Source organism: Xiphophorus maculatus, chromosome 15 (genome assembly GCF_002775205.1).
Source record: "Xiphophorus maculatus strain JP 163 A chromosome 15, X_maculatus-5.0-male, whole genome shotgun sequence".
Classification (NCBI taxonomy): domain Eukaryota; kingdom Metazoa; phylum Chordata; class Actinopteri; order Cyprinodontiformes; family Poeciliidae; genus Xiphophorus; species Xiphophorus maculatus.
In genome coordinates, this window is record NC_036457.1 from 24183370 (window position 1) to 24204020 (window position 20651).

The window sequence follows — 20651 nt, forward strand, 5'->3', positions numbered from 1 at the left end:
TTGATTACTATTCAAAGAGGCAGCCTCACAATGCTTACTCACTGTGGAAATGTGACCTACATTTTGTCAGAGAAGCTGTGCTTTGAAGTTTGAAATTAGACCAGAGAACTTTTATTCTTCCTTTTAGAAGGAAGGGCTTTATCAGACACATTTTCCCCACTTAATTCTAAATATCAAAGCTTTTGAAGACTCAATTAGCCACATCTTGACTGTTGTCACAACACTGCTGGGGTCTTAGACTTAATAGAGGGTACAAGGGCCCCTGACATAAACAAGTTTCTGAAGTTGTTTCACACAGCAGCATATTTCATGTATGCACTCCTGCTTGTTTGTTAAGTGCTACTGCTGCTCTGTGAATGTCATAAAATGGCAACATAAACCGTGAAGTATTTTGTGGCTGGGAGCTGCATTAAACCAATTTGTTAAAGGTAGAGCCGGGCAGATGGATCTAAGCTCAGAAGGGTGAAAGGAAAGCCCAGCATGAATATTTTCATATGTTGTCTGTGCAAATAACTTTTTCTGAATTCTGTAGGTACATCAAAACCCATTTGAAAAACTTTTATATCAAAATATGATAATCTTAAAATTCAATTCAAATTCAAAAATTTGAACTTATTAATCACAAAGGGAAATTAAATGTTGTAACATATTAATTCTTTAAAGAATTATGTTGTATCTTTGGCAGATTTACTTCCATATGTGGAACTAAATCAGGTACATGTCCGATAGTTTTCAAAGCGTCTGAAGTCAAAACAGTCTTGTCACATTTTAACAAACTTTTATGTTAATATCTCTGTCAATTAATAGTCTAGGAGAGGTGTGAACATATTAGATCAAAATAAATTATGAAAGAATTCCGAGCCAGTGAAGTGTATCGTGTTGTAGTCAAGACCACCTAACCTGGGACCAAGACCTGGGTAAGAACAAGACGTTTAAGGGTCTGAAAACAAGTCAAAGGGAGGTTGAGACCAAGTCAAGACCAAGACCACCACACACTACATGACACAATAAAATGGGAAATACTGTATGATCAAAATGAATCTGAAAGATTCTCATTCCCATAAAAACACATAGGTATTCAATAGTAAGAGCGCCCCCCCCCCAATGTCATTATCAATTCAAATTCCCTTTTGCACTGCACAGCAGAACCCAGCCGGCTTAGCATTTTTGCTGCCAGTCAAGTCCGTTCACCTACGATACCGGCGATAGAAGTCTCCAGGCTCAGATTAAACAAAAACATTCACAAACACGAAAGCTAGCAGCACTGCATTGCGAGCTCATGTATAAAGCGTGCGTACGCAAAAAAGATGTGGGGAGCAATTTTTTTACGCACGTATAAAAATGAACTTTGCGTCAAAGTTTGCGTAAATATACTTTTTATGTGAACAATATCAAACTACAAAGTGTCAAAACTCACCTAAATACACTGAAATGTGATTGTTATTTAGATCAAGAAGCATCAAACCGATGTTTTTATTTATTATTTTAATATTTTATTGTTTAAAAGTAAACATGAAACTTTACCATTTTTCTTCATACAATAGCCTAACGCGCACACAACATAAAGAAAATAAAAGTAAAAGGATGTGAAAACCTCACTCGAATGTAAATAGTACTTTTCCTCTGTTTTTGTCTCATAAAGATGTAACGCATCGGTCTGTGTGCCGAAGCGCATGGAATGCATCTATGGGGTAATTTCATTCTCACTAAAAAAAAGAAAACAGGATTGGATCAGCAGATTAACCCCAAACAAGTTTGATTATTTTTAAAGTGATCAAGGTGTGCAGACAATCACACCTACTGTATATAAGTAGCTGCACAAAGGTGTGCAGCTACTTGTATAGGCTCTGATGGAGAACATCACCAATGGAAGGATTCAGATGGAGTATGTGTTCATAGATCATATTGATCTGCTGGGAAATGTTGATGATGGTTTATTAGCGTTTAGATTGCCTAGAATGATCATCCTGGAGCTCTGAGCAAAACTTAAAGAAGGAGCCGTGCGGTACCGGTACACCCCTGTCTACAGGTGTCACTCTGGAATGACAGAAGTCACTGGTAGCTCATGGGCTCTTTGCACCTCAGCTTCTGTGTTCGGGGAAAAGCGGCTCGATCTTTTCCGATTTATTGAAAAAGGCTCTTTACACTCGGTATTTGCAGGGCTTGTCCGAGGTAACAATTAATGATGAACATCGATCCGAAGCCCCAACTAGTAAGCTGGAGAAAGGTTTTAAGATGTTTGCCTAGTTATACACAGATACAAAGGTGAGTTTTACTTCCTTTAAACTTTGTGGCTAACATTAGCTTTAGCTTATGCCAGACATTTGTCTTGTTTTTACAATGTGCTATTTAAGTATCTAAACATTTTTCATCCATTCTAGCGGACAATGTTTTTACCTTGTGTTCAAGTATATTACGTGATTTATTGTCGTTAGTGTCAGAGACCAAGTAACTGGGATTTTACGGTTCAGGCTTTTTGCTTCTGAAGCTTGAGGAACAACGAGCCCATAGCTTAACAGTAGAGCAGCTCTGGTGTCGGAGTTCTAGTTCAGCTGACTGTTCAGGTTCAGAGTTGTTGCTTTTAGAAAAATATGGCCGTGTTCCTTAAGGTCTCCGTGTTATTTCGCTTTATTAGTTTTGCATGCTTCTTGTGAAGCAGGACGGTGTTTACAGCGGTTTGTACAGGCGGATCAGTTGCTCGGCTGTCTGGCTCTTGTCTGTTCTCTCGTTCCCATAAACTCTTTCAGGCTGAGTACAGAAGTGATTACATGGAAATAATACAGGAAGCTCCTTTACCTTCTTCTTTAGGCTGAAGAAGTTGATCCGGAGTGAAGTGAAGGCTGTAAACTTTGCTGGGCGGTGTTAGCTTTAACTGGTAGTGATGAATATTTACAAGCCACCGTCTTCTTAATTCAGGACAGCTTGGAAATCCATGAAAACTTAAAAGCCCATTATGTTAGGAAGACAGCAATGTTCACAGTATTGTTTTATTTGAGTCTGAAATAAGACTTTGTCTTTTCTAGCTGTCATGGTAACTCAAAGCTGAAAAAGAGAGCCGCATTTGTGCATGCGGTTGTGACGTCAGCGCAGCAGGTGCAAAGAGCCCATTGCTTATGGAATCAGAAAGATTTTTTGCCTGTCAAATGTCACCAATTTTGATTGAGGTTTCATATATGTATTTACAGGATTATTTTCACACAATATATTTGACTTTAGATACATAATTACATTACATTTCAGATACATAATTTCCTTTCGCAAATGCATAAACACAAAGCTTTAAACTTTTATAGCCACTTGAAAGAAATTTCAACCGTGAATCAAATATAAACCGCAGGTGTGCTTTTATTTTGAAAGATGTTTGTAAAGGACGGCGCCGTGACGCCTTGTTCCATCGCGTACGTCAAAATTGAGTGCGGGCTGGCTTTACAGCGGTTATTATACAAAATATTTTCATGGGACTTATGTACATATTTTTTAATTCCCTCAAACTTAAATTAAAAATACTAGACAATATTTTTATATTTTGATGAATTAAAATGAACCTACATAATATATGTTACATAGATTTGTATCTTCTCTCCAACAAAGAAGCGCACACAAATCTATTTTGCTCAGGAGCTTCTAATTCATGTGTTACGGTTTCATCCGGAAGTGTTGCACGCTGTCGGCTCTCCACTGACGGCCTGGAGTTCAACTTTTGCTTCCATATGGAGAACTTGTAGCCATTAACGTCTCAGTAAGCAGACTTCGAGGTTAACAGAGAACTGAGGACAGTGTGCTTATTTCAGTGATTCCCTCCGAGCAGAGACACAGCGAAGCGGCAGCAGAGCCCGGTCCCGCCCCCGCTGTCTGTCCGTCAGTGTCACCGTCACATACTCAGTGCTGTACAGCCGCGCGCTACTTCTAGCTCCCGAGTGCATCTTTTTTTCCTCACTCCCACCCTTGCAGCTTCAGCACCACGACAATGTCCGAATACTTCAGCCTGTCGGACTGCGACATCATCGGCTTCGACCTGGATCACACGCTGTGCCGCTACCATCTGAAGGAGACCTCCAGGGTGAGTTCCGCTCTGCTGGTACATAACTGAACGGTGGCCGCGACGGTTCGACATGTCCTCGCGCATTGTGCCGGAGAAATGCTCAGCGGTCAGTCTGCTCTGGCTCATGCCCAAAGAAAAGGCTGCTGGGAATGTGTGTCGGAGCGCTCTGTGCTTTGATGTGTGTGCGTGGTGAAGCGACACTGCCACTGCTGCAGTCACTTTGCGTGACTCACAGGTTGGAGCGTCGGCGTCTCGTGTATGGGTGACTTTGAATCCCCCTTAGGCCGAGCTGGAGCCCGATCCTAACCCTCTGCGATGAGGCGTTTGCTGATATTTTGAGTCCCGCAGAGAACAGCTGGAACATCGCAGGTTCTGTTGGTGGCCTGCGGTTTAACCAGGCCTGGGGTCCATTTTCACCCTGTTTCGCATAGTTTCTCGTGCATCTTGTTTGAATGCTCTGGAAACACAATAATGCCAAATAGCAACCTTCTCAGCGGCATCCTTGTAAATATACCCAATGCACGTGAAATAGAATTTGTATGATGACTATTTTTCCCAAGAAAGGATCATATCTGTAATGACTCATACACTGTATGCAAGCTAAGAATGTTATAAGTAGGTCTGGACTGGAGTTATCATGTATTTACTTTGAGACTTAAGCATATTGTTTTGCTCTTTAAACCCTCACATGAACAACTTCTCGGATTCAGGAAGAGCAGTGTGGTTTTCATCCTGGTCGTGGAACACTGGACCAGCTCTACACCCTCAGCAGGGTCCTGGAGAGTGCATGGGAGTTCGCCCAACCGGTCTACATGTGACCGTGTCCCTCTGGGAAGCCTGTGGGGGTTCTCCGGGAGTATGGGATACCAGGCCCTTTGATATGGGCTCGTTTCCGGTGAGGGTTGGACTCTGCTAAGGCTGCCCTTTGTCACCGATTCTGTTCATTACTTTCATGGACAGAATTTCTGGGCACAGCCAAGGTGATGAGGGGATCCGTTTTGGTGGTCTCAGGATCGCATCGCTGCTTTTTGTGGATGATGTGGTCCTGTTGGCTTCATCAGGGCGTGATCTTCCTCGGATGTGCAGTTTCAACCTCGCAGAGCAACCCTCAGAGCAACCTGGGAGTTAAGTGGTTCTCCCACTCAGCTCTGTCAGACTAGCCAGCAGCAATTAGTAAACACCCAGTGGAACTGCTTCTGATGAGCTTATTACACAAGTTACTTCTCAGTGCAATGCTAGTAGAAACATTGTTAAAAGGTTAATAGAAGAGCATTGTTGTGATGTCTCTGTAACTGATGTTGCCCTGTCTGATCATTTTGCTGTTACATTTGAAAGTACAGTCTCCATTAACTCTCTTAGCAAAACAGCTACTATCACATAGCATTCTTTTACAGAGAACACTGCAGAAACTTTTAATCAATTATAGTTCTCTTCCCCGCCTTCATTCTGTAACCTTGTAGATGAATTGGTAGATAACTTCCATTCTAAAATTTCAGATATCATTGATTCCATTGCTCCCATTAAAGTGAAGATCATGGGTTTGTGTTGATGTTAGCAGTTTATGAGGAGCTTTCGACTAAATGGGAGACTAGTTCCTGTACTCCAAAAATATTCCACCACTTTTATTGTACGGGTACGTCAAGACATGTTTCTAAAAACAAAAAAGGTAACAAAATACGCAAAGTAACTTTACAAAAGTGTCACCAAATAGTACACTAGTATGAAATAAATAAATGACAATAAAATCAATAAACTAATCTTGAAATAAATAAATAAACATAAAGGATAAAGGTACAAATAATTTTTTAAAATAATTTGTTTCATTTCATGGTGTTATTGATGTATTTCATGAAATATTTATTTATTTATTTATTAATAACAGTATTTATTTATTTTGAATGAAAAGGTTCTCCATAGAAAAGCATTACTGTGCCCTCCTTTATGAGTGCTTTTCAAAAATAAAATTGCACCTCCTGTTCAGGTTTGATTCACACATTAAGTTGCTTTCCAACAGCTATTAAAGTTTAAGACTTCAAAGGAGGGTACATATTTGTATTACCTTTATTTATTTCAAGACTGTGTTATCCACTTTCTGATTTTCTCCTTCCTGTGTTTACAGCTGATCTATGAGAGCTTTGCCAGGTATCTGGTGGAGCACAAGGGATATGATAAGGACCTCCTGAATCTGACTCCTGCTACCTGGGATTTCTGGTGAGTGTCCTGTTGCAGGAGGTTTTTAGCTTGCAGGGGAACCTGGCACACACGTATAGAAAACCAAATGGATTTCAAGATTACGGGTGCATTTCAGTTCATAGATTAACCACACAGAGTGGTATAGCCCAAGGATTCCTTTTAGTTATATTTAGGGATGCACAATATTTAGACACTAACATTGGTATCAGCCAATAGCAGTCCTTTTTTAATATATTTGTATAGGTCTGAAAAATAAAACTGGACTGATATTAACAACCGATATTTATTTCCATCTTGTTTCTTTTTGTTTCTGGAGGGAAAGGTAGAGGGTAGATCATGTGGTATTTGTTTGGTCATGTGACAGTGATGCAGCAAACTATTGTGGGGAGTTTAGATGAAGCAGAGAAACAGTGGTGATGTCAGTGGAACATAATATACAATATCAACTATCGATATTGTATATCGATGTTGTGCTGTGCGTCGTAAATTAATACGATACGCAGCAATAACAGCTCAAAACAGCAATATTATTATTAGAAATGTTCATAATGGTGCATTCCTAGTTAAATTAAACGATTAAAATCTGAAGTTCTGTTACTCAAAAAATGTTAATATTATGTTAATTTTGATTCAGTTTTTCTGTATTGCAGCAGTTCACAATATAAATATATATACTTAATTTACTTGTTGCAAAATATTGTTTCAAAATTAGCTTCATGTAGCACTGAGGATTAAATATAATTTCTTAATGTATAATTATTTTTACATCTTTCATACTGCTGTTAATTGATATGTATTACTGGATTGGACAGCACCTATTAGTTGCTATGTGATGCATTGTGTCCAGAAAACCATTCTATTCAATGCAGGACGAGCAGAAATCCGTCACGAAAATATTAGTAGCGCCATCATATATTATCGATATACTGTATCTATTAAATAAGATTTAAAATAAAGCTGAGAAAACTGATGTTTGAGACATAATTCTCCGTGATACAAACCTATAAACAGTTTGGTTTCTGTTAGTTCTGTCAAGATGCAAGAAAGGGCAAATTTCTCTTATATTGGTCAATCATTTTATTTTAAATATGCTGTAGGAGCCATAGTTTGATGACTGTTATGAATATCGAATACTTTTGTCGCTTGTTTAACTTTTAGGAATTGCAGCAGCTGCAGTACGCCACAATAAAGGTACAATAAAGCTGGTAAACAGGTGAAGAACAAAACTAGATAATACCACTTCTATTCTGCTTTTCCTCGCTCTGTGTCTGCATTACCCTACATGCGGATCCGTTGCCATGGCAACCCACAGACAACAGCTCAATGAGCAGATAAAGCAGAGATTTTGTTCAATCCTATCAGGGGAATCAACACCAAAAACAAACATTTCCCACACAAAAAAGTAAGCAAAAACACCAATACAGAACATCTAGTCTGTCACAATATGCTGTCAGGCTTGATGTCTATATTGCGATTATTAATATATTTTTGCCTGAACACAGGGGCGGTTGATTAGCTGATTTAAACACCTGCTCTACTGATGACTTGGTGTGCAGGTTGTCTTCTTTTAGAACCAAAACACACCGAACTGTGCAGCACATGTTAAGGTTATCAAAGTCAATAGCAGGCTAGCAACAGTTAGGCTAGCATAACTTACTCACTGCTCACTTTTTCAATGTTTTCTCTAAATTAAAACTTTTTCCTCACCTGTTAAATGTGAAACCCTTGAACCTTGTTATCTATGGTTGTCATAGGGTTGAATTAACCGCAAAATATTGCGTCCTTTTTTAAGATTCTTTGCGTGATTGTAGTATTTTCCTGACCACCGATATTCCTGACTCAATGGAAATCAATGGCGTGTATGGCGCACGATAAGTCCCATCATGTCTAATCCAGTAATTTATATCCATCCATATACACTGCTCAAAAAAATAAAGGGAACACTTAAACAGGTGTTTAACATTTAAAGTGTTCCCTTTATTTTTTTGAGCAGTATATATAAATGCTGCTGTCTTGCTCTGTCCTTCTCTGGCACGCCCATTTAGCAGTAGGTGTCAGGTTACATTGTGTTGCATTCAATGTCGGAAAAAAGAGATTAATGCGCTTACTGTCCGATTTGCCATAACTATTTATTGAATTCATTGTCGCCAGCTGGGGTGGCAACAGGGGTGGCAAGGCTCTCAGTTGGGGTGGTAACTGCCACCCCAGTAGATCCGCCCCTGCTTAAAGCTTTTCTGTTGCAATTGTCTGAACAGTCGCACAAAAAATTAGCCAATAACAAAATTTAGGTGACTTACTCAAAGATACTCAATTTTTTCCCCACATTTGGAGTCAGATGATGAAAATGCTCATCTTTGCCACATATGAAAATTATGTTGCTAACCAAAGTAAGATGTATGGAATGGTTCATATAGTTTTCATTACCATCTGTGAAAAATATTTCTTTTAGTTCTTTTACTTGTTGTTGAAGATATTTTTAAATAATGTGCTGACAATTTTTTTTTTTTAATTGGAACTATAAAGAATAGGGTGAATACACACAAACCCATCAGTATCTATCACATCTACTGATGCCGAAGTAAAACCAATCCACTTTCTGAGTATAGTTTGGTTTCTATTCAGACTATTGTGTAGTCTGAGGTGTAAGCAAATTTACTGCTATTCAGTAAATTTGCTTACAATTTAGTCTTATAATAAATAATGGCGATAATTAACATTATTTGATAAAAGAATAAAAAAATAATCATTAAGTCTTCTGAACATAAAGCAGCGTGGAATATTAATATATCTGCTCAACACCTGCAAAATGCTCATATAATCTTGCACAATAACCAAACTTCCTACAAATAGCAGCACAGTACTGACTATAAGATGGCTGTTTGATCATCTCATAGACGACCTGGCAACCATCTATTAGAAGATGCTTTTATGGCAGCTTTTTCTGACAGATCCCTTCATGTGTCCAGACAGCAGCATTGAAAATCTTTTTATTCGCTCCCAGTTTGTCTGTGTGTGTTTTTGATTCTTGCAGAATCCTGACTGTAGTTATCCGAGTGTTCAGCTATTTTTGTGTCCTTGTATTATTTTTGTTCATTTCTTGTAAAACCAGACCACTAACTGTTTTTCTATTGTAAAAATCATATTAATAAATCAAAAATGCAAAAATATTGAAAGATGTTCATAGTAATGAGTTAAAACCTTAAATCTTAGCTTCATCTTATTTTTAAATTTCCATTTTGTTTCCAGTTTTAAGGGGTTGGTGGTGGATCTGGAGGATGGAAACATTGTGAAGTTGGCTGAAGATGGCACTGTTTTAAGGTATGCTTATTTGTCATAAAATGTATGCATATATCCCAGTTAATTTTGAAAAGTATTTCTGGATGTTTCTTGCTTGAATAGGGCAACACATGGAACCAACAACCTCAGCACAGAAGAACTCATGAAACATTATGGGCCAAAACGGGAGTGGAAGCACTTCAACAGCCTAAACACATCCTTCACAAGATCAGGTGGGATGGTTATGTCGTAATTTATTTTTGAAAGAAGTTCCATCAGTATGTGACCCACAGCTTTCCTGTCAAACCTTAGATGTTCTATGTTTCACCTCAGTCATAGACTCTTCTTCCACAAGCTTGTCTTCAACCAAACCAGGAGATGCTCCTGCTCCCTTTTCCTCCCCCTCCCACTTTTCTGTGTGTAGAAGTCAGGTGAAGCAGCGGCTGGAGGCTGAGCTAGAATAAGTCTGCAGGTCCAGATAGTGTCAGCCCAAGAGTCCTGAAGGCCTGTGCAGAGCAGCTCTGTGGGACTATGCAGCACCTCGGTTTAACCCAAGACAAGGTTTTGGTGTTGTGGAAGACATCCTGCCTAGTTCCAGTACGGAAGAAAACTCACCCATCAGTCGTCAATGACTATAGACCTGTTGCCCTGACATCCTACATCATAAAGGTCCTGGAGAGGCTCCTGTTGGCCCACCTGAGTAAGAATCTCAGGACCCCTGCAGTTTGCATATTGTTGTGGAGTTAGAGTTGAAGACACTATCATACACCTGCTTCAAGAAACTCACTTTCACTTGGGCAAAGCACGGAGCACTGTGAGGATCATGTTCTTTGATTTCACCAGTGCATTTAACACAATTCAGCCTGATCTGCTCTGTGAGAAAATCCAGAAAACACAGGTGGAGGCCTCAACAATCACCTGGATCTATGACTACCTCATAAACAGACCACAGATTGTGAGCCTGAAGGACTGTGTATCTAACCAGGTGGTCTGCAACACAGGAGCACCAGAGGGCACTGTGCTCTCACAATTCCTTTTCACTTTAGACTTCCAGCACAGTCCAACTCAGATGACTCTGTAGTTGTCGGTTGTATCAGAGATGGACAAGAAGCTGAGTACAGAGAGCTGTTGGACCACTTTGTGTCATGGTGTGGGAAAAATCGTCTTATCTTGAATGTAAACAAAACAAAGGAGAAGATTGTAGATTTCAGGAGAAACGGGGTTGGATCAAACCCTATTCCGTCATGAGAGAAGAAGTGGAGGTAGTTAAGGAATATAAATACCTCGGAGTTCATCTGGAAAACAGACTGGACTGGAGACACAACAATGAGCCGTTGAAAGAAGGGACAGAGGAGACTTTACTTCTTGAGAAAGCTAATATCCTTCAAGGTTTGCAGCAAGATGCTACAGATGTTCTATCAGTCTGTTGTTGAAAGCATCATCCCTTCTTCATCTGTTGGGGCAGCAGCATCAGAACCAGGGACCTAAATAGGCTCAACAACCTGATAAAAAAGACTGGTTCTGTTCTGGGGACGAATGTAGAACCTGTGTAGATAACTATGCAAAAAAGGATTCGTCATAAAATCAAGAAAATTCTGGACAACCCTGACCATCCTCTTCATGAGACCATCTTGAGAAAACAGAATGTCTGCAGTCAGAGGCTTCTTCAAATTACCTGTAATAAAGACTGCTACAAGATATCTTTCCTGCCAACAGCCATTACTATTTACATCAACTCTTTGAAAAATTTGAATTAATATGAGTTACAACAACATTTAATTTCCCTTTGGGGTAAAGTATTTTTGAATGAATTTGAATTGAATAAGTTTAACTGTTATGTGTATTTTTTGCAGCAAAATACTACTTCTATGACAATTACTTTGATCTTCCGGGGGCTCTGCTCTGCGGAAAAGTTGTGGACATGTTACACAAGGTAATATGTGTTTTAATAACTATGGTGATTTATATCTGTAGATCCATTTTTAAGAACAAATCTGAATAGTTTTGTATCAACCCAATTTTTTTTCCCATTTTTAACAGCGGGGAAATGAGGTGAACTCCAACTTTTGGAAAGACATGTTGGCTGCCATTGACCACAATTACAATACATCTGCCTTCAAAGGTACCCAGTTTATCTTAAATATGCTCATAGTTCAATTAGTGACTCTGACAAAAGATGAAACAAACTCAAAGATATTTTTCAAAGTCGTACTTTTATTCCATGTTTTTCTCAGTAAGTGGTACATAACTTAACACATCCAATGGGATATAGTTACAAAAAAAGCAGTTTGAAATTCTCCTCCAATGTTCTGTTTGTAGTCACAGTGCTGGTGTAAATGTGCTGATCTTTTATAACATATATTAGATCAGTTTTGCATAGTTTTGTTTGTAAATTTAAAGGAAATCCTTAAACAAACAGGAATAACAAAACAAACACAAATAAAAAAGTATCTGTAAATGTTCCAGGTAACTGTAGGGCACAACTTAAGAAATCTTCCAATATCATTCTATGTTTTTGTTTCATTTCTAAGGCATAGAGTGAATGGGGAGCAAGGATAAATTTGAGGCCTAAATTTTTTAGAAAAATGGTATCTCGGTTCATTGATTAATTTTAACCCTTGTCACTTTGAGTGAGGTTGGTAAATGGTAAAACAGATTCACAATCTTTATTTCAATTTGTGTAAATTAATCTATTTCTCTGAGCAGTTTAATGTTTTTTGTAAGATGTTGAGGTTTACAGGGATTCATTAAATCACGTTGAGGCAATCAAGAACCCAGAGAACCCACAGTGAACATTGTCAGCAGCAAATATACCATTGCTTTCCTCATCGGGAACTTGAACATAGACTCTGTCCCCTGGGTGCAGCATAAAAACAGCACTGCCTGCCATCTGATCCAAGAAGCCCTTGTTGTATTCATCATAAATGAAAACCGAAGGCTCCTCATTTTTGTAGAGGGCCACCAATGCATTTGCACCATTGACATGCACGTGGAAGCTAAAATAGTAAAGACCTGGGATCTGACAGGTGAACACACCGCTGTGGGGGTCATAGTGGTTCTCTCCATTATAAAGAACCTGATTGAAAGCAATAGGGGTTCCAGCAGGGGGGTAGGCCATGGTCAGCACAGCACTAAAGGCAGACATGGGAGCCTTCATCACTTCATGAGGCATCATAACCTCATGGGACTTGATTGGCATGCTCTTTTCATGGTGGTACATCATCTCTCCTGGGGGACCAGGTGGACCAGGAGGACCAGCAGGACCAGGGAGACCATCATGGCCTCTCTGACCTGGAGGTCCTGGGGGACCCATAGGACCAGAAATTCCCTTAGCTGTCAGGCCTGCTGGACCAGGTGGACCTGGGAGACCTGGGTGTCCCTTAAGTCCAGAGGGGCCTGATGGACCAGGGGGCCCAACTGGTCCTGATTCTCCTGGCAGTCCAGGTTCACCACTTTTACCTGGTGCTCCTGGGGCCCCTGTGTGTCCTTTAAGTCCAGGTGCACCATTTGCACCAGGACTTCCTGGAGGGCCACCATGGCCTTGTGAACCCTTTGGACCCTGTGCTCCATTATGGCCTGGAACTCCTGCGGGACCTACTGCACCAGGAACACCTGGTTTTCCAGTAAAGCCTTGTGCTCCCTGCTCACCCTTGGATCCTCTTGGGCCTGGTGCACCAACCATACCAATATCACCTTTGGGTCCTACTGGGCCTGACTCACCCTGAAATCCTCTTGCACCCTGTGGACCAGCTGGGCCTATAGGACCGGGAGCACCTGGTTGACCAGTAAATCCAGTTGGGCCTGGTTCTCCTTTCTGACCAGTGGTTCCTGGACTTCCTGGAGTTCCTCTGGATCCTGGTATTCCGGGTTCACCAGTCTTACCAACACCTGGCATGCCAGGGGAGCCTGGTTGACCAGCAGGTCCCTGTGGACCTCTGGATCCCATAGGTCCAGGTGTACCTGGGGTACCATTCTGGCCTGGTTTTCCTGGTGCTCCTACACCTGGAGGTCCAGTGTGACCCTTAAGACCTGGCAAACCCATTGGCCCAGGGGCACCATCCCTTCCTGGCGTTCCAGCCTTTCCAGGTTCTCCCGGATAGCCAGGGGAACCAGGCTTGCCAACTCCAGGTTTGCCAGGCATGCCAGATGGGCCCATTGGCCCAGTTCCACCTGGTGGACCCTGGACCCCAGGAACACCAATGCCTCTCTCTCCTTTTGGACCATGAAGACCAGGGATACCAGGATGCCCCTTCAAACCAGGTTCTCCTCTGTGACCCATTGGACCCTGAAGCCCTGCTGGTCCAGGTTTTCCAGCGGCTGAAAGTCCAGCAGGTCCAGGGGTTCCAGGTATACCGGGGGCACCTCTTGGTCCCATTGGTCCAGTAGCACCGTTTAATCCTCTTTCACCAGGTCCACCAGGGATTCCTGGTTTTCCAGGAGCACCTGGGGTACCAGGTTTGCCAGCCTGAGAGAGGCCAGGGGCTCCAGGTGGTCCTGGTGGGCCCCGAGGTCCAGTGTGTCCAACACCCCTTTCTCCAGGAGGTCCAGATGGTCCCATTGGTCCTGGCTCACCTGGGGGTCCTGGAGGACCTTGTGGTCCTGCAACAGCTAAAGAATAGAAGAAAAACAACAAAGCATTAGTCTGGTGGTACACCAGTTCTTCCTGTTTTGGTTTTATCCTCTGAATATTTCGTGCAATATTTCGTTGCACGGAATAAAAATGGTAATAAAAGCATCACCAACCACTTTATCTAAGTAATTAATCAGGTCAAATGCAGATATATTTTGCGGGTGTTTTCATATGTCGAAACCTTTGACTTTTCATGAAAGATGTAAAATACTAACAACTACGGCACATCTTGAGTAAACCACCACTCCCTATGATTATGGAGTGGGTTGTGATGATGCCTGTGTTTTTTCCCTATCCCACAACTTCATAGCTGGTAAAGCTGATATGTACACACCAACCAGCTCACATGTTCTTGTCTATTACACCTCCATGTGCTTGCACTGTAGGGCACTCTTTCATTTTCTACACTGAAAATATAGCTACTTTTCCTCATCACCAGCATCACTTGTTTACAGTTCTCACCATGAGTCACAGGTACTTGCACTAAGCTCACACATCTAATATTGTCCTCTAAATTGTTTACCATAAAACTGAAAATCATAATGTGACAGATTTTATTCTCTTTCTATTTTCTGTTTAAATATATGAGCTCAATTTCTAAACAAGTGAGATCTTGGGAGCTAAAGATAAAAAGTACCCAATTAATCCTGTGCAACACTGGTTCAATTAAAATAAAATATTTTACCCCTTTAATATATAAATGGTTAAAAAGGAATTAAGTGTTTGTTGGATTAAAAGGACAATGCCCTACTCTGACTTTAAAACTACTATGCCAATAAGCTTTAAGATTTGGATAGGTAACAGTCTGCATTCATGAAAACTGTTAAAATATTCTATTTATCAATAAATCAGAATTGGCAGAAAAGGGTTTGTCGTTGTGGTAAAGAGTCTTTTGAAACAGTGTTTAGTGAAGAAATCACTCTGACAGGGCTGTCATTTTCCAGCCACATGACGACTGCTGCCTGAATCCTCTCAGAAGATGTTTATGCCAGAAGCGGAGCTCTTGGCAGGCAGTAATACCACAAACTGAAGGTGATGATACTGGCCCCAGTGGCTGTCCTGGACTTGGAACTTTATTCATTGGGAACAATGACTACTCATTGTTCCCAATGAGTAGTCATTGGGAACAATGACTACTCTCCTGTGTACTTTGTGTCTGGCCTTTATGTCTCAGCTGATTTGCCGTAGTTGCAAACAATTCTGATTTGAAGCAAGATGAAACATGTATTAGACTCAACTTATGAAATCATTTCTTTAATTTTGTGGTGGGATTTGGAGACCATGAGACATTTGGGTGGAGCAGGCCTGCATCTGTTTTGTCGATTGGTCTAGTCCAAGCCCTCATTCTTTATTTGCAGTTATGTTCTCCTAGAGACTTACAGTCATACCACATCAACAGCTCTGTAAGTGCTCAACACAACTTTTGAATCATTAACTTGAGTAATAAAATATATTATTAGACATCTAACAAGCAGTTGCGTCATAGCGACTGATGCTTTGTTCTTTTGTTCTTTATTTTATTGCTTTACCAAAAACGACAGCTCCCTTGTTGTCAGTCTTTTTATTCTTAGCACAAAATCTCTCTAACAGCCGTAACCCCACCTAGCAGGTGTAACACAGGAGCTGAGTTGATCTGCTAGGTGGGCCTTAATAACGTAGGGTGGCACAGACATGTAGGAGCCAACAGTTTGACTCGGTGTGAATGGGAGGTGTTTTACTGAAAGCTAATCGTGCTAGGGGTGATGGTATTAATGAGGATAATGATTTGATTTTACAGCTTACTGAGAACTTCTATGGACGAGAAGTGCTTTTTCTGGGTTTGGTTGGGTTATTTAGGAGATTTAGAAGAGTTTAAGAAGTTAGGGTCTGAATTACACTTTACAGTTTAACTCGCATTAATGTAGCTGCACTGATTAGTCCAGCCATAAGGTGCTTTCATAAAGACCTAGTGGACTACTTGGGCTTTGGTCTTCCATGCTTTTAGTGGAGAGAAGAAGCTTAAGTTCTTCAGTGAACTTTCTGAAGACATATTTAGAACTACTTGCTCACAAGTTCGTCATTCCTAACTTTTCTTTTCTTAATGCTTCTACTTGATTTGATTTGCCGGACCCAGCATGGAGTCGATGGAGCCTGAAACCAGCTCAGAGTCACTTGCATTGTCCACTAAGCTTGACCTGAGATGACTCATCGATGAACCTTTCTTTTGCAACAGACTTATTGATTTGTTGATTGTAGCAATATCATAGCAATACCATCCACCCACCAGCCATTTCAAGCATTACAGTGTGATAAACTTCTGCAAGGGTAAATGAAAAGTGCAAGGCTTGAAGTGACTCACAGTGACTCTTCACGGGGTATGGGACCTTTGTCACTTTTGGCGCGTAGTATCTCTCGGGGGTTCCCTCGGCCAAAGTCAGGAGGACAAAAAGGAGGCTTGTTACCCTCAAGTCCATCTTGTGAAGCTAAACCTGAACATACAAACAGGAGAGAAAGTAAACAAATTAGATGTGTGTTGATTTCTGCTGCATCTTTCATGTTTTATCTCAATCAGCATAGATAGACTTGTAACTTGTAACAGCAGTGTTAAAGATGCTCCCCAAACAATGGCAAGAAGTCCACATCAGGTATTTCATAAACCAGTCAAACCTCGAAAATGTGACTCTGTTTGAGCTCTGAAAATGTTATTAATGTTGCCTTCTGGTGGATGCTGAGCACATATGTCAGCAAGCATTGCACAGTAATGCTTCTACTTCTGTAAATTCAAACTAATGCTTCATCAAACATACTCTACCTCCAACCATGAGCCCTCCCTGGGTTCAGAGCCAGACTGCAACTGGGAGTCTCCCTCACCATCATGCAATGACCCAAAATCAAGGTCAACTTACCGTGAAGGTTTACGCTCCAAAGAAACAAGTAGTGGGGTGGGGTATATGGGTGTCAGGAGGCTCCTGTCCCTGCACGGTACTTGTATATCCTTAGACGTAGAGTGGGTCTGCCAGTGTGAGTGGCAGCTGCTGCTTCCCAACACGTTGGCCTCAAGGTTTTTATACTGAGCTGCTCTCCAGCATCATGGAATCATCTACCTCACATGGAAGACCCTCCCTGCTCTGATGTCATCTTTAATGATGGGTGCCATGTCCCAAAGAGGCCTGTCACTTCAGAGTGACGGTTCTCCCTCTCTCCCATCTTCCCTCCCTCCTTCTTCTGCCTGCTGGCTGGTTCTCTCTGCCTGTGTGGAGTAGCGGAGGGGAGATTCTCCCTCTGGATGACTTGATCTCTGCAACTGTTCATCATTAGCACTGAAAGCATTAATGTGCTTTCAGTCTCATTTGACTGGTTGTCCACATCAGATCCAGGCTTCATTAAATCCCTCTATTTGCAGGTTTAGTGGGGGGCTTTTTCCTTCTAAATGCACAAATAGTTTTATTTTTGTTGTGTAAAAACAGGCCCTTTTTGACCAAGTGGTCTGTCTCAGGATGTGTTTCTGGAAAATTAAAGGCTGTGAGAGTCTGACACTGTTTTCCTCTTGTCTGAAGACACTGCAGGATAAAACCCACAGTAAACATCTTTTCCCACATACTATTTTTTCTAGCTTTGCTTTAATCACATATTTTGACCTGTAATTTAAAAAATTGATCTTTCTAGCTGTGCTTGCAGAGACAATCGAATGATCTATATACAGGCTTGAATTTCACATCAAAAGGCCTGCTTTGCTGTGCGAGTCCTAGGCTGAGCAGCAGGATGCAGGGAAGAACAGTTCACCGTTCAGACACTAGGAGGCAGAAGTGAGGTTTTGTCAGATTCTCCTCTGCTTCATCCTGACGACAAATAGAAGTGTAGCTCACAAAGGTTTCTGAATATCTCTTTACATGAAATTAGATCTTAAACATATAATAAAAGAGCAAAAAAAAAACAAAACTAAAAGAAATTTAAGAAGCAGGATTTTTGCTAGATAATTTTAAGCTCTGTGTACATCTGTGGTATCGATGCAGTAAGCTGCTTCAAGCAAAAGTGTATTTATGGCTTTAAGAATCAGATCAGATGATGAAACTGAATTGGCTCTGCTGTATTTTCTGTGGCTCTTTTGATTTCCTGTCAGCTCAGTCACTATGTCCCGGTCCCAATACTCACACTGCACTCTACACCCCTCTATAAAGTGTGGACTCAAAGTGCACATTAGGGTTTGAGTGCGCTGGTTACAAGCATGCAAAAATTTGACAATTGTGACAGTAAATGGTAAAATGGACTGAACTTATAAAGCGCTTTTCCAGTCGTGTTGACCACTCAAAGCGCTTTACACTAGAGTCACATTCACCCAGTCGCACTCACAAACACACACACATTTATACACTGATACGCAGATCGGTAGGGAATTTGGGGTTAAATGCCTTGCCCAGAGGCACATTGACATGTGGAAGCTGGAATCGAACCTACAATCTTCTGATCGCAAAACGACTACTCTACCAAAGAGCCACCGTCGCCCACAGTACGCTCTCTGTCGTAACTTTGACATCCCAAATAGCGGGACTGGTCACTGTTTGTGCTGCCAAAAAGTACAACTACAATAATAAAAAACAACCAAATCAATTTTAAATATACAGTATAGGTATTTTTGCGTTCCAAAGTTATTGCTGGAGATATTTGAGTATCCAAATGTATTTCTTTCTGACTTGTTGAATAGAGTAGAGTGAAACAAAAATTATTTAAATACTTTATGTCTGAAAACAAATTTTTTTCTCTTCTGTGACAGGCACAATTTGCTCTGTAAACATTGTTATATTTTCAAAATGGCAAAAAAAAATTCACATTAAAATGTGCTAATTTACAATTTAAAAGTATTAAAGAAAATTCTCCCTGCAATTTGACAGCTGTATCCCCATGATACAGCTGTTACGCAAAAGAAAAAAAATAAACATCTTTTATGTGGCTAAAAGTTAGTTTGATATAAGGTTGAGCTAATGTACTAACAAAGATCAAGTAAAGAACAAACATATAAAAAATAGAAACAAAGACCTGATGCTACATTGTGAAAAATAAAAGGACTAATGGAATTAAAATGTCCTTCTTCAAAGAAACTATGAATGTTGTGACTTACAGACCAATAATGTTACAAGAAATTCATAAGGAAGACTGACATCAGTTTTAATCCCCTCTACCTGGAGAAGTAAACATTTGTTTAAAAATCATGACGATATCTCTAAAGAAAATAAGAACCAGATACCTTTCTATTCCACTCCCACAAAAACTGAAGATATTAATTTTATAATTATGTATGAAGTACAAAATAAATATAAATTCCTGTGTGATTTGTGGCAGGAATTTTGAGACAATGCACATTTTTTCAATTGCAACTTTATGTTTTTAGAAAGATTTTCAAAAGTGAATATTGTACAAGAAATGTATTCCATCTTTAAGTTTTATTATAATAAAATTTGCTTTTCCTAACAGGGGATGAAGAGTTAAATTATGATATTAGCGATCTAATCCTCTGGCTAAGTTTCAATTCACAAATATCACTTTCTAAAAATCACCTCCATTTTTAAGTGAAATAATTGTATTTAAGATTTTGCTTAAACTTTGCAACATCACAAAACCCAATCTTTATATTGGTATGATAATAGCTTTGAAATAGATTTGAAATTCATCTTGCATTTGTAACATTTTGTTTAACTTTCCTCAGTTAGTTTGTGACTATACTTTTTTCTGCTCAGTTTATCATATGAAACTGTTTTGTTACTAATGTGTGCCTTGTCATACTATTTTCTTTGAAATTTCTATAAAGATGGAAGAGAAACAACAAAACATTTCCATAATTCTGCCTTTTAACTCAAAATGTCACATGCAGGATTAAATTGTGGATAATACACTTTGCCCAAGTCCGCATGGATGCGAGCTTAGCATAAACACGGGAACCCAAAAGGAGCAAGGCGGATGTAGGGAATTAGGATACACTATGCTCTCAAACCCTTCAACATGAATACGCATTTGTAGGACACAAGGGCAGAACAAGGGCCAATGTCCTCCTCAGTGGAGCGTAAAGAACCAGGAAGGAAGGAAAAACTAAAACATGCTTGCTACCGATAACACCATTTATCAACTATTCACTGTTATAACTTAAGCTCATATCACACCACCACGTAGGTTTTTTTTATTATTAAACTAAGTTATATTTGCTATAAGAAGGGTAGAGTGCCTTCTCCGGGTCAGGGGGGGTGTCCTGCCCCAAGTGGAGGAGTTTAAGTATCTCGGGATCTTGTTCACGAATGGGGGAAGAAGGGAGCGGGAGATCGACAGGCGGATTGGCGCAGCGTCTGCTGTCAAGCGGGCGCTGTACCGGTCCGTCGTGGTGAAGAGAGAGCTGAGCCAAAAAGTGAAGCTCTCGATTTACCGGTCGATCTACGTTCCCACCCTCATCTATGGTCATGAGCTTTGGGTCATGACCGAAAGAACGAGATCGCGGATACAAGCGGCCGAAATGGGTTTTCTCCGTAGGGTGGCTGGGCTCTCCCT

The 20651-nt window shown here is 40.5% G+C and overlaps 2 protein-coding genes across 4 annotated transcripts in view; one reads left to right on the top strand and one right to left on the bottom strand.

The window, feature by feature from the left end:
• Positions 1-3608: 3608 nt before the first annotated feature.
• The window catches only part of nt5dc1 (5'-nucleotidase domain containing 1), a 146499-nt gene continuing 129456 nt past the window's right edge, over positions 3609-20651 (top strand). For 2 of the 3 annotated variants that reach the window (XM_023347237.1, XM_023347239.1), the window contains exons 1-6: positions 3610-4060; positions 6162-6253; positions 9482-9553; positions 9635-9744; positions 11365-11444; positions 11552-11633. In XM_023347237.1, coding sequence (XP_023203005.1) covers positions 3968-4060; positions 6162-6253; positions 9482-9553; positions 9635-9744; positions 11365-11444; positions 11552-11633 — 529 coding nt within the window. In that variant the 5' untranslated portion in view covers positions 3610-3967. Of the gene's footprint in view, positions 4061-6161; positions 6254-9481; positions 9554-9634; positions 9745-11364; positions 11445-11551; positions 11634-20651 lie in introns of all 3 variants that reach the window. The other variant, XM_023347238.1, reaches the window with a different exon arrangement.
• Positions 11706-17172, bottom strand: LOC102222744 (collagen alpha-1(X) chain-like). Its single transcript, XM_014475419.2, has 3 exons — positions 17027-17172; positions 16480-16609; positions 11706-14119 (listed from the first exon to the last, which is right to left on the bottom strand). The coding sequence occupies exons 2-3, from the start codon at positions 16592-16594 to the stop codon at positions 12264-12266; spliced, it is 1971 nt and encodes a 656-aa protein (XP_014330905.1). The 5' UTR covers positions 16595-16609; positions 17027-17172; the 3' UTR covers positions 11706-12263.

What these genes read in the sequence shown, in the direction of transcription:
- LOC102222744 (XM_014475419.2), bottom strand. Translation starts at nt 16,594, where the DNA reads ATGGACTTGAGGGTAACAAGCCTCCTTTTTGTCCTCCTGACTTTGGCC. An exon ending in ATACCCCGTGAAGAGTCACT is followed by an intron (nt 14,120 to 16,479) that starts GTGAGTCACTTC and finishes TCTATTCTTTAG; the next exon opens with CTGTTGCAGGACCACAAGGT.